The sequence below is a fragment of the Bubalus kerabau genome, chromosome 4 (genome assembly GCF_029407905.1).
Source record: "Bubalus kerabau isolate K-KA32 ecotype Philippines breed swamp buffalo chromosome 4, PCC_UOA_SB_1v2, whole genome shotgun sequence".
NCBI classification, from domain to species: Eukaryota; Metazoa; Chordata; class Mammalia; order Artiodactyla; family Bovidae; genus Bubalus; species Bubalus kerabau.
Window position 1 is genome coordinate 4,852,353 of NC_073627.1, and position 13,576 is coordinate 4,865,928.

General features: G+C 46.8%; 1 protein-coding gene across 1 annotated transcript in view; it reads right to left on the minus strand.

The window, feature by feature from the left end:
- Positions 1–13,576, minus strand: part of LOC129650563 (uncharacterized) — a 157,831-nt gene that overhangs the window by 122,345 nt on the left and 21,910 nt on the right. Inside the window, exon 4 of the mRNA XM_055579186.1 lies at positions 9,530–9,603. Coding sequence (XP_055435161.1) covers positions 9,530–9,603 — 74 coding nt within the window. The remainder of the gene's footprint in view (positions 1–9,529; positions 9,604–13,576) is intronic.

A 13,576-nucleotide genomic window follows, 5' to 3' on the forward strand; every position in this document is an offset into this window, starting at 1 on the left:
ATGTACTCTGCATATAAGTTAAATAAGCAGGGTGACAATATACAGCCTTGACATACTCATTCCCCAATTTGGAACCAGTCCATTGTTCCAAGTCAGGTTCTAACTGTTGTTTCTTGACCTGCATACAGATTTCTCAGGAGGCAGGTAAGGGGTCTGCTATTGCCCTCTTGAAGAATTTTCCAGTTTGTGTGATCCACCGCAAAGGCTTTGGCATAGTCAATGAAGCAGAAGTAAATATTTTTCTGGGATTCTCTTGCTTTTTCAATGATCCAGCAGATGCTGGCAATTTGATTTCTGGTTCCTCTGCCTTTTCTAAATCCAGCTTGATCATCTGGAAGCTCTCGGTTCACATACTGTTAAAGCCTGGCTTGGAGAATTTTGAGCATTACTTTGCTAATGTGTGAAATGAGTGCAATTGTGCGGTAGTTTGAACATTCTTTGGCATTGTCTTTCTTTGGGACTGGAATGAAAACTGACCTTCTCTGGTCCTCTGGTCAGACTCTTCTGCTGACTTATGAGGGCTACTCCATTTCTTCCAAGGGATTCTTGCCAACAGTAGTAGATATAATGGTCATCTGAATTAAATTCGCCCATTCCAGTCCATTTTAGTTCACTGATTCCTAAAATGTCGATATTCCCTCTTGCCATCTCCTGTTTGACCACTTCCAATTTGCCTTGATTCATGGACCTAACATTCCAGGTTCCTAGGCAGTATGGCTGTTTACAGCATCAGACTTTACTTTCATCACCCGTCACATCCACAACTTGGCACTGTTTCTTCTTTGGCTCTGTCTCTTCATTCTTTCTGGAGTTATTTCTCCACTGATCTCCAGTAGCATACTGGGCACCTACCAAGCTGGGGAGCTCACCTTTCAGTGTCATATCTTTTTGCCTTTTCATACTGTTCATGGGGTTCTCAAGGCAAGAATACTGAATTGATTTGGCATTCTCTTTTCCAGTGGACCCCATGTTGTCAGAACTCTCCACCATGACCCATCCCTCTTGGGTGGCCCTACATGGCATGGCTCATAGTTTCATTGAGTTAGACAAGGCTGTGGTGCATGTGATCTATTTGGTTAGTTTTCTGTAATTGTGGTTTTCATTCTGTCTGCCCTTGGATGGATAAGGATTAGAGGCTTATGGAATCTTCCTGATGAGAGGAACTGACTGTGGGGGAAACTGGGTTTTGTTCTGATGGGTGGGGCCATGCTCAGTAAATCTTTAATCCAGTTTGTTCTGTTGATGGGTGGGGCTGTGTTCCCTCCCTATTGTTTGGCTGAGGCCAAACTATGGAAGTGGTAATGAAGGTAATGGCAACCTCCTTCAAAAGGACTTCTGCATGCACTGTTGTATTCAGTGCCCCTGCCCCTGCAGCAGGCCACTGTGGACCCACGCTTCCACCAGAGACACCTAGACACTCACCGCCAAGTCTGGCTCAGTCTCTTATGGGGACACTGTTCCTTTCTCCTGGGTCCTGGTGTACACAAGGCTTTGTTTGTGCCCTCCAGAGTCCGTTTCCCCAGTCCTGTGGAAGTTCTGTAATCAAATCCCACTGGCCTCCAAAGTCAAACTCCCTAGGGGTTCTCAGTCCCTTTGCCAGATCCCCAGGTTGGGAAATCTGTTGTAGGTCCTAGAACTTTCTTAACAGTGAGATAATATCTTTGGTATAATTGCTCTGTAGTTTGTGGGTCGTCTGCTCTTGGTTCTATGGTGGGGCTGATGGCTACCTCCTCCAAGAGGGAGGACATTTTAGGAATCAGTGAACTAAAATCATTCCTTGGAGGGAATGATGCTGAAGCTGAAACTCCAGTACTTTGGCCACCTCATGGGAAGAGTTGACTCATTGGAAAAGACTCTGATGCTGGGAGGGATTGGGGGCAGGAGGAGAAGGGGACGACAGAGGATAAGATGGCTGGATGGCATCACCGACTCGATGGACATGAGTCTGAGTGAACTCCAGGAGTTGGTTGGTGATGGACAGGGAGGCCTGGCATGCTGAGATTCATGGGGTCACAAAGAGTCGGACACGACTGAGCAACTGAACTGACTGAACTGAACTAAAATGAATGGGAATGGGCAAATTTAATTCAGATGACCATTATACCTACTGAGTGAGTGAGAATCCATTAGAAGAAATGGAGTAGCCCTTATAGTCAACAGGGCTTCCCTGGTGACTCAGCTGTTAAAAAAATCCACCTACAAGGCGGGAGACCTGGGTTCGATCCCTGGGTTGGGAAGAACCCCTGGAAAAGGGAACAGCTAGTACTCCAGGATTCTGGCCTGGAGAATTCCAGAGACTGTATAGTCCATGGGGTCACAAAGAGTCAGACACAACTGAGCGACTTTCACTCACAGTCAACAGGAGTCCAAAACGCAGTACTTGGATGCAGTCTCAAAAACAACAGAATGATTTCCGTTCATTTTCAAGGCAAATCAAAGGCGAGTTTTACTGACACCGCTTCTTCCATTTCACATTAACCCTTTAGGCTGTGGCTAGACCGTGTGCTTAAAAGGAAAAGCCAGAACAACGTGGTCCACAGGTGCAGTTGTACTCACTCAGTTCACCTTGCGCCCTTGGGTGAGTTCCACTGCATTTTTATTTTTCTTCTCATGTGTTAGGCGATATGACTAGGGCTTCCTAAACTGTAGAAGCAGTCTCATTGCCCCAAGAATCACCAAGATCTTTATCGACTGATCTTAGTCAAACTCTATTTGTTAAGTTGATGAGAACTCATTTTATCCGTTTCCTTCTTTCTGCAGCCATTATTAAGTTAGGGCCATCTAAGGCCCAGGTCTTCTCCTAAGAAGTCAGGAATTCAACTCCTTTTTCAAGCTCTTTGTGGTTGTTGTTCAGTTGCTCAGTCATGTCTGACTCTTTGTGACCCCAGGGATCTCTGCATGTGAGGCTCCTCTGTCATTCACTGTCTCCCCGAGTTTACTTCAATTCATGTCCGTTGAGTTGGTGATATTCTCTAGCCATCTCATTCTCTGTCGCTCCCTTCTCCTCCCGCCTTCGATCTTTCCCAGCATCAGGGTCTTTTCCATGAGTTGGCTCTCTGGATCAGGTGGCCAGAGTATTGGTGCTTCAGCTTCAGCATCAGTCCTTCCAATAAATATTTAAGAGTTGATTTCCTTTAGGATTGACTGGTTTGATCTCCTGGCTGTCCAAGGGACTCTCTAAGAGTCTTCTCTAACACTACAACTTGAAAGTATCAATTCTTCAGCACTCAGCCTTCATATTCCCTCCTTTCAAAACTCAACTAAGAATAAGTCACCTGGTGTCCCACTATCCTATTCACTTATTCTTTGGCCAAAGGATTCAGAGGCCAAAAGAGAGGTCATCCAAACTAGCAAAGATCGCAGTTATTTGGCAGAAGTCTCACACCCACAGACTGTGGTCCTCTGTTTCCTCTTTCATTTTCCAATTCTGTGTTCTACTTCTCTGTGTGAAAGAGGTACCTTCCTTCCCTCCCAAGTCATGCAGCCTAACTCTTCTTCCCTTGTGTGCTCACTCAGCTGTGCCCAACTCTTTGCAACCCCATGGACTGCAGCCCACCAGGTTCCTCTGTCCATGGAATTTCCCAGGCAGTAATACTGGAGTAAGTTTCCATTTCCTCTTCTGGGGGATTTTCCTGACCCAGGCAGGGATCGATCCCTGCATCTCTTGCATTTCTTGCACTGGCAGGCGGGTTCTTCACCACTAGCACCACCTGGGAAGATATCCTTTCCCCTATATCCAAAACCCCCTCCTCAGCAGATTAACCTGACTTTTGGGGTTGTAGGATCTTTATGAGCCTGAGACGGAAGCCAGCAACTGAGCAGCCTCAAATGGGGAGCCTTGAGGTAAGAAAATAGGCAGGAAGAGCATGGGAGGCAGAGCCTGCCTGCTTTGAAGACTGGTCTAAGGCTTCTTACTTGAACTTTTGGTTTTTATAGTTCTATAAAAGGCAGCTGACAAAAGAGATCCCGTTTTGGGAGGGTCCAGCTGGCGGGGCTGAGTGGGGCGGGACGGCCCCAATATTGGAAAGCCCGGCCTGATTTTCATCCATGATGTCAGAGACGTACGGGGTTCCCAGTGAGCCAGAGGGTGGGGGAGTAGACAGCCCCAGCCCACTCCCTGGCCCTGCCAGCAGCCGCTTCAAATGCTGCCTTCCTGGCGCGTCTGCAAGAGCCCTTTCCCTCCTCGGAGATGCTTTGCCATGTTTAGAAGGGAAGCTCCCTCGCTCCCCTTTCTGGACTCCAGCGTGGGTGTCCACGGGGGCAGGAGGGCCCGGAGGCTCCCTCCCATGTCCAGCCTTGGCCTAGGTCTCTGTTTGCTCTCCTTTCAGTGGGGGATTCACTTCAGGGCTGGTGCTGCGGCTCACGTCTTTCTACGGATCCATCGTTGTGGGCTGCTGGGAGCCAGGCCCCCATGTCTAGGTTTGGGGGACCAGCCTCTGCTTCCTCCCCTGACACAGAGGCAGACACTGGGCACAGTGCTGCCCAGACGAGAGAGGGTTGGTTGGGAGTGTGGGTTGTGTTCAAACAAGTCCAGTCTGGACTTGTGGGTTGCTGCTGTTGTTGTCTTTTTTTTTTTTTTTTTTTTTGGCTAATTCACATCAAACTAGTCCGCTGCACTGGCCCCAGCTCTACAGTTTCCTGTGGAGAAAGCAGGTTGGCTCTCCAAGCCCTTGGGGACTGGGGGTGAAGCAACAGCTACTCACTGAGCCCTGACTCAGATGACGTTCCTCCTCCCAGGCCAGGAGTGGCCACTGCCCAGCTCCAGGGAGAGGCTGGAGCCAGGAGAGAGGGCGGGAGCCAAGGAGAGCAGTCCAAGGGGCCCTGAGTGCTTGCTTTCGGATTTTCAATTCTCAAAAGGTGGCAGGAGCAGCTTTGGGGTACCAGCGCAAGGCAGTCGAATCTGCCCTCTGCATACTCAGCGTTTTCCTCTGGAAGCTGCCCAGATTCTCCCTACGAGCCCTGGCAGCATGGGCAGCGGGGCCAAGTCAGAGCCAAACCCCCCGGAACACTGCCGAGCGGCTCAGAGTGGAAAAGCCATCCACATGAAACACGCTCCCCTCTTCCCTTGGCCTTCTTCCGCGCTGTCGGTCTACATGTTATTCCTGCACCATCCACACATTTGAGGGTCAGACGTCGTGTTCAGTGAACTGGAGACCAGTGAATGCACGGCAGGAAGACAGCCAGGGAGGGAGCTGGCTTCACCTGGATGCCCCAAAGACCAGGGCTCTTTGAACAAAGCTGCCCTGGGGACAAGGGTATTGGAGGGAGGGTGGCTTCCTCTGTACCACGAGGGATTAGGCATGAGGGTGGTCTCTGGTCCTCATGGTCTATGCCTGAGGACTCACAGGTTCCCAGTGCTGTCCCTCCTCTCTGCCAGGAAGGGCCCCGAGTGGAGCCAAGAGTGAAAATGAAGCCCCCTCTACTTGAGGCAGTTAGGAAGGGCTCTGCCACCTGAGCTCCCCTGGTAGCTCAGTGGGTAAAGAATCTCCCTGCAATGCAGGAGACTCCAGTTCAATTCCTGGATCAGGAAGATCCCCTAGTGAAGGGATAGGCTACCCACTCCAGTATTCAGGCCTAGAGAATTCCATGAACAGAGGAGCCTGGCAGGCTACAGTCCAAAGACTGTAGGGATTGCAAAGAGTTGGACACGACTGAGCAACTCCCCTTTCATCACCACCTCCCACTTATTCTTTATTCTTTAAAAAAAAATTATTTATTTGGCTGTGCTGAGTCTCAGATATAACATGCAGGACCTTCAATCTTCACGTGGCATGAGAAAGCTTTAGCTGCAGCAAGTAGGACCTTCCGCTGTGGCATGGGATTCCTGGCTGCAGCATGCAGGACCCAGCTCCCTGACCAGGGATGGAACACAGACCCCCTGCATTGGGAGCGCAGAGTCCCAGCCACTGGACCACCAGGGGAGTCCTCACATTCCTTATTCTTATTCCTCCTTTCTCTTCTTTTTGCTGTCTCTTGCTCATTAATTGGAAGTCCCCTTGTGGCTCAGTGGTAAAGTATCCACCTGCCAAGGCAGGAGATGCAGGTTCGATCCCTGGGTTGGGAAGATCCCCGGAGGAGGGCATGGTGACCCACTCCAGTGTCCTTGCCTGGACAATCCCATGGACAGAGGAGCCTGGTGGGCTGCAGTCCATGGGGTCGCTGAGAGTTGAGCGTGACAGCAGCAGCTTGGCACGCACCTTGGACAGTGTCTTAGCTCAGGCTTCTCTAACAGATTACCATACACCAGGTGACTTACCAAACCCTCCCCACAGTTCTGAAGGCGGGTACACCCAAAATCAAGGTTGAAAATGAGAGATGATGATAGCAACCTCACAGGGTGGTTATAGGAAGACTAAATGAGCCAATGGGTGAAAAATGACTGGAACTGACATATATACACTGCTAGTATAATCTAGGTAACTAACGAGAACATACTGTTTAGCATGGAGAACTCTACTCAGGGATCTGTGGTGACCTAAATGGGAAGAAAATCTAAATAAGCGGGGATACACCTATACATATAGCTGATTCACTCTGCTGTACCACAGAAACTAACACATTGTAAAGTAACTATACTGCAATAAAAATAACAAAGAAAAATGAGTAGCACATTATAAGTAATCAATAAATACAGTTACCCCTTCTTCACTACATCAGATTAAGAGATATTATCCGTATTGATCCTAATCCCCCAACTGGGAACTAAGCTTCTGCTTCCAAATATTACCATAACTAAATACTTTCTAAAATGGCAGAAACTATTATGTTTTTAAAATCTATAATGAAAAAATAAAGTCTACAGTGAGAGATAGAGCAGTCTCCCTCGGTTGTTGTCTCCTGATCTTCTCAAGCTCACTTGTTTTTATTCTGTCCTTGTCATAGATAGCATATTGAAAAGCAGAGACATTACTTTGCCAACAAAGGTCCGTCTAGTCAAGGCTATGGTTTTTTCAATGGTCATGTATGGATGTGAGAGTTGGACTGTGAAGAAAGCTGGGTGCCAAAGAATTGATGCTTTTGAACTGTGGTGTTGGAGAAGACTCTTGAGAGTCCCTTGGACTGCAAGGAGATCCAACCAGTCCATTCTGAAGGAGATCAGCCCTGGGCGTTCTTTGGAAGGAATAATGCTAAAGCTGAAACTCCAGTACTTTGGCCACCTCATGTGAAGAGTTGACTCATTGGAAAAGACTCTGATGCTGGGAGGGATTGGGGGCAGGAGGAGAAGGGGACGACAGAGGATGAGATGGCTGGATGGCATCACCGACTCGATGGACGTGAGTCTGAGTGAACTCCGGGAGATGGGGATGGACAGGGAGGCCTGGAGTGCTGCGATTCATGGGGTCGCAAAGAGTCGGACACGACTGAGCGACTGAACTCAACTGGCATCAGTGACACAAACCGGTTCCCACTTTCAGTTTGCAAATAACGCAGCCCTGGCAGTTTGCAGTTTCTCCAGACTGTTCCCTCCATGTCACATGGATGGCATTTGGGAGGCTCTTCACTGAGTATCCTTTCTTGACTGAAGTGTCCTCGGTGTTCATGTACCTGCATCATCATGTCCAATGTCCTGGTGGGAATCGATCAGTTCACGGGGTCCCCAGAACACATTCCTTCCCTCCACACGTTCACATCCAAAGGGTGCCCTGATGCTCTCATCTGGGAAATATGTCCCAAAGACGTTCACCTCTAGGCTTCTGGTGACCCAAGGCTGTGAGGACAAAATGCCACTCCCATCTGATACCCAGTGTCTTGGCTCAGGTGAAACCAATTTCTAGGGGGCAAAGAGCCAAATTCGTGGCCAGGCCGGGGGCAGACATTCCATTCTGTCGTGTCTACTTGTCCAATAAACCTTCTCCCTGGGGGAAGTGATGACTCCAACTGGACCCACACCCGCACAACAGGAACAGAGGCTCTATAGACTTCTTCTGCCCATGTCCTGAACTCTCCCAGGCCCACCACAGACAGGAAGAAGTGAGCAGGTGGGAAGGGCTTTCTGAAGGTTCTGGAGCTGGTGTGGGCTCTTCAGGGAAGCTCTGCCATCAGCTCAGTTCCATGTCTGGCTGGGCTCAGACACCCGTGAGGCCTCCTCTGGGCCCTGGCTTCTCCTCCGTGAAATGACAAGGCATGACCCAATGATCTCCATGGTCTGGCCAAGCTGTCAAGACTGTTTTCCTTTTCCCCATGTTCAACATATGGTGATACCTCTTTACCCCAGGCTGTGAATGGCACTGCTGCAGTATCTGGAGAAACATTTCTGGTGTATCATTAAATGTGTTCTATTTTCCGGTGCTAACTGTTCCCCCTCTTACATGGAAGTATTTCTTCAGGCAAACTGAAGTCATTAGAAATAATGACGATTAGTCAGTTGGTGAATGTTTGTTAAGTGCTACTTCGGGCTGGGTCCTTGGGTATGGGCAGAAGGCAGACAGAGCCTCTCCCCAGTTTAGACCCTCACGGAAGAACACACTGGCTAAACGTGGACACAAGAATAACATCCTGAGTGCTCTGGGGCAAAGAAAATTGGGTGACTGGGGGGGGGGGGGGGGGCGGGGGAGCGGTACTGTGGCGGAGCAGGGACTCAATGCCTGACCCGCAGAGAAGCCAATACCATGGCGCCAGCTTTGAGAAGAGAGTTCATCACGAGGTGGGCCTAGCAAGGAGACAAGCAGCAAGGCTCGCAGATCTGACTCCCCGATCCAGAGTTCACAGTGAAACTTAAGGGGTTGGAGCAGACTTCCAGGTCCAGCAGCGAATCCGTAACTGAGCTACCCTTGGGCTTCTGGAAGCCAGTTTATCCTTGTTGAAGGGCTTCTCTCTCAGTTACAGTGCAAACATTTCTACTCTTTAAGATCTTTAAACTGAAGCTTCTTGGTGCCAGGCTCATCCTGGAGATGGAGGGTTTCTGTCTTGAACACCTGCAGAGCTGTTTCTGTAAAATAACTCAGGGTTTGCTTAATCAACCTGTCTAAGGAGGCAAAGCCAGTTTAATCTGGTCAGTGTTTCTGTACTATTCGGGCACCTCACCTAGGCTGGGAAAACACAGACAGCCCCTTTAAGGTGCCATGTGACAATTAGATGGAAAGGAAGGAGCAGTCCAAGCAGAAGGAATAAAACTGCTGAGGCTTGATGCCTCTGAAAGGCCAAGAGGAGTCTGGATTAGCAAGGGCCAGAGATCAGAAAATCCTCGTAGGTGAGGGTTAGGACATTAATTCGAATTTGAAGGATTTTGCAGACTTCAGTGATGGGAGCTGAGCTGCTGAACTCCAGCAAAGTCCATGCAGTCCTAAATGTAGATAATCTATCACTGCAGTTCAGTGGTAATCCAGAGGAAGAGTGTGGCTGTTTAGTAGACAGAAACCTCGATCCAAGTTATTAATTTGGTGAATCAGCCTGGGAAGGATGAGACTGGAGGACGTGTCCCACTGATGAAAGGTGAGGAGGCTGGTGAGCCAGAGTGGAGGGTGCACAGGCTCAAGGCGTGCCCAGGAGAAAGAATGGAATAAGGGGCACAGGACACAGGGAAACCCACCTGGGAGGACACCAGAGGAACAACAGGGCTCTGGTGGAGAGTAACAGGATGGATAGGCTGGGGGCCCCTGGGTTCTGCAATAAAGGATGGGAAGTTTATAACGTGAGAGAATTAGGATCAGCACAGACCCCGCCGCCCATCTTTTTCACTCCTCAACCAGAACTTACACATAGGCGAGTGGCTCGAAATTAGACAAGACACAGACTTCCCCGAACCCTGTGTTTCATATCAATTCTTTCCTAGTTAAAAGAATCAAGGGATTTCCCTGCTGACTCAGTGGCTAAGACTCCATGCTCCCAATGCAGGGGGCCTGGGTTCGATCCCTGGTCAGGGAACTAGATCCCACGTGCCACAGCTAACACTCAGTGCAGCCAAAGAAATGCTTTTTTAAAAGTCAACATATGTTTGTATTTGTTTTTTTTTTTTTGCCTCTACTTATGCATTTTCTAGTCATTCACTACTGATTCTAATTTACATTAGAAAATGTTTAGTTTGTTGGTTGATTATGAAAAATAATACCTAAAATAATTTTTTAAAATCATAAAACCAGCTTTATTCCTGCCAGTTGGAGACTAATTTTAATATTTGATGTATTTGTTTCTAGTCCTTTTATGTGCATGTGCATACATTTATGTATTTTCCATTCATCATTGGACTAATACAGAATATTCTTTTCACTATGAACTTCTGTATGAATATGCCTTAAACTTATTAACGACTGATAATATTCCTTTGTAAGGTCCCATCAGTATTAATTAACTATGTCCCTATTATTTCACTTTTTAAAAGTATTTCAGCTTTGGTACGTGTTATTACTATGTTAACAGTCTTTATAAACACTTCCACGTACCCTCAGGTTGAATCTTCACAAAAGCCATAGCAATTAGTTGGGTACTGTTTCATAGATGAAGAAACTGAGGCTTAGTGAGGTTTGATGTCCTGCACAAAAAACATCCCAGCTAGTAAGGAGTACAGCCAGGAATACTATTGGGTTGGCCAAAATGTTTATTTGGATTTTCCCATGGGATCTTACTTATTCACAGAATGTTCTCACCTTTGTGTATTTGTATCTGCAAACAGTTTCACAAGATAGCTTCTCAGAAGTGGAAATTCTGGATCAAAGGTGTAACGTTTGCTCTTTTTATAATGTCCTAATGAAAGTGTTAGTCACTCATTCCTGCTTGACTCTCTGTGATCCCATGGATGGTAGCCCGCCATACTCCTCAGTCCATGGGATTCTCCAGGCAATACTGGAGTGGGTAGCCATTCCCTTCTCCACGGCATCTTCCCGACCCAGGGATCAAACCCAGGTCTCCTGCACTGCAGGCGGATTCCTCACCTTATGAGCCGCCAGGGGAGCCCCACAGAGGCTGTGGAAAGCCCACCCCATTTTGGCAGTTAGCAGGGTTCACAATCTTGCTCCTCTAGACGCTCCTTTTCCTCTTCTCTCCACACACACAGGGCTGTCTTCCTTTGTTTTACTTCCTTTAGCTTCTCTCTGGATCTGCCTTCTCCCTTGCTTGTTGGGGAATCAGGGAAATTCTTTTGTCTCCCATGGAGCACTGTTTCTTACTCAATCCCCTTTCCTGCCTCCCTTCGTGCTTCCTGAACTTTCTCCAATAACCGAGTTCCACTCGTAAGCGGAACTGTGGTGAATACAATTTTCCCCATCTCATTATACTCAGACAAATGAAACCAAGCTCAAGATCAGAGATCTATCCATCTCTGTTTTATTTTGGCTTCTTTTTGTTCATGTGACGATTTCATCCTTTTGGTCTTTGGATTGTGGTGTGCGCACTGAGAAATGATGCCAACTTTATTTCAAATAGTTAACCACTTACCCCCAAAATAGACTTTGGTATATATAGAAGAGTGAGCTTATGATTAAATTTGGCATTCAAAATTATAGGAGAAAGAATCATGAAATAAAGCTGGGACATCTTTCTCTGTGCATTCTCTATCATTTCTTCTACAACCACCATGCTGTTTTGATTACAATCTATTATAATAGCTCTTTTAAAAAAATGTCTTGGCTACTTGCACCATTTCTGTTTCCAGATGAATGTTAGATTCACTTTTTCAGAGGTCTTTTAGCCTATATTATTAGGGTTTTTATTAAAATCATTTATATCATAATATAGTATCAGAAGAATGTGTATCTTTATACTATCTGATCTTCTGACCAGGAATAGCTATCCAAACATTATTGTGTATCTTTTTAGGAAATGTTTAGTATCTATCCTGCTGCTGCTGCTAAGTCGCTTCAGTCGTGTCCAACTATGTGCGAACCCCATAGACAGCAGCCCACCAGGCTCCCCGTCCCTGGGATTTTCCAGGCAAGAGTACTGGAGTGGGGTGCCATTGCCTTCTCCCTAATTAGGGTCAAAAAAATTCTTAATGTCTTATTTGAATTGAGAATTTTGAAAATATTTTTTACTGAAGAATTGATGTTCTATTAGCAGTTTACTAGCATTTTCATGTGTGATTTTTACATCAATAATCATTTGTGAGTTTTCTTCTATAAAAAGTGCAATTCTTTAATAGTCTTTGTTTTCTCTCCTCCATATCAGCCATCTTACTTTTTGGCTTTTCTCACTCTCTTTATTTTCTCTTCACTCCTGGAGTTTCTTAAGTTTGTTCCACATCACTGATCTTATTTCCTACAGCATCAAATGAGCTTCCTACCATCTCTACGATAGACGTTTTTTCAACATTACAAGTTCTGTTTCTTTGTAGTAATTCTATTTCTCTTCAATATCCTTTATATTTTCTGTTCACTGATTTTGTTTTATTCAAAGGGTGCAAAAATGACTTGGATGCAATGAAAAAGAAAGGGAAAAAGAGCCAAGAGGAGAGAACAGGTTAAGGTGAAATGATGGAGGAATAAAATATTGGTTTCATTTGGTTCTTTTAATTCCTCTTCCTACAGAAGGTAATTTTCAGGGACATGCTTTCCTTTTAGCTTTTAGAATAAAGTTCTGCTTTCTTTGATTTTTTTTTTTTTTTCTCTCTCATGGGTAAGAGGTTGATTTCTCTCTCTACTTGTCCTCTGGAAGGAGACTTTTATCCAAAAGGAATGTCTGTAAACAGCTTGTACATTTGGACTCTTCTTAGCCTCTCCTGCTATTTGCTTTCTGCTGATTGAAACTATATTTTACCCAGAGGATAAGATGAAAAAGTAAATGAATCCATAACTCAATGCATTCTAAAGGAGAAGTCCAATGAATGCATTTCTCAAACCCCATGATATCCTGAAACAAGATGGCGAGTCCCGCCAGGATGTTCACAGTTGAGACCTCCACGTCTTATATGGGGATGGCGGCAGCTGTTAAGCACATCCCTGAGATGCCAAAGGTAAGTTCCACAAGGCTTTGCAGCAGGAACTCTCACAGCAACAGGAGCCTGCCAGAACCGTGGGAGGCAGATACTGTGCCCCACATCAAATCTTGTTTCCAACCACAAACAATGCAAGCAGAGACTCAGCCTGTGACTCAATGATTCCCAGCTGTGTGAGAAATGATCACGTGAATCTCAAGGTTAGACACAGGCCACAGGACACTGAGGACTGGTCTGAACAGCACAGGGGCTGGGGAGACACCACAGGACCCCTGAGAGGAGGCCGACGTGGCTCTTCAGAACCCAGTGACAGGCACGGGAAGTTAAGATGGATGGCAGAGAAGGAATGATGAAGCACCGCTTTGATTCTCTTGTGTTGCTGTTCAGTTGCTACACTGTGTCTGACCCTCTGTGACCCCATGGACTGCCACACTGTCCTCTGTCCTCCACTATCTCCCGGAGCTTGCGCAAACTCATGTCCATCGAGTCAGTGATGCTACTGAACCATCTCATCCTCTGCCACCCCCTTCTCCTCCTGCCTTCAATCTTTCCCAGCATCAGGGTCTTTTCCAAGTAGTCAGTTCTTCGCATCAGGTGACCGAAGTATCGGAATTTCAGTTTCAGCATCAGTCCTTCCAGTCAATGCTCAGGGTTGATTTCCTTTAGGATGGACTGGTTGGATCTCCTTGATCCCCTTATCTTGAGTTAAAC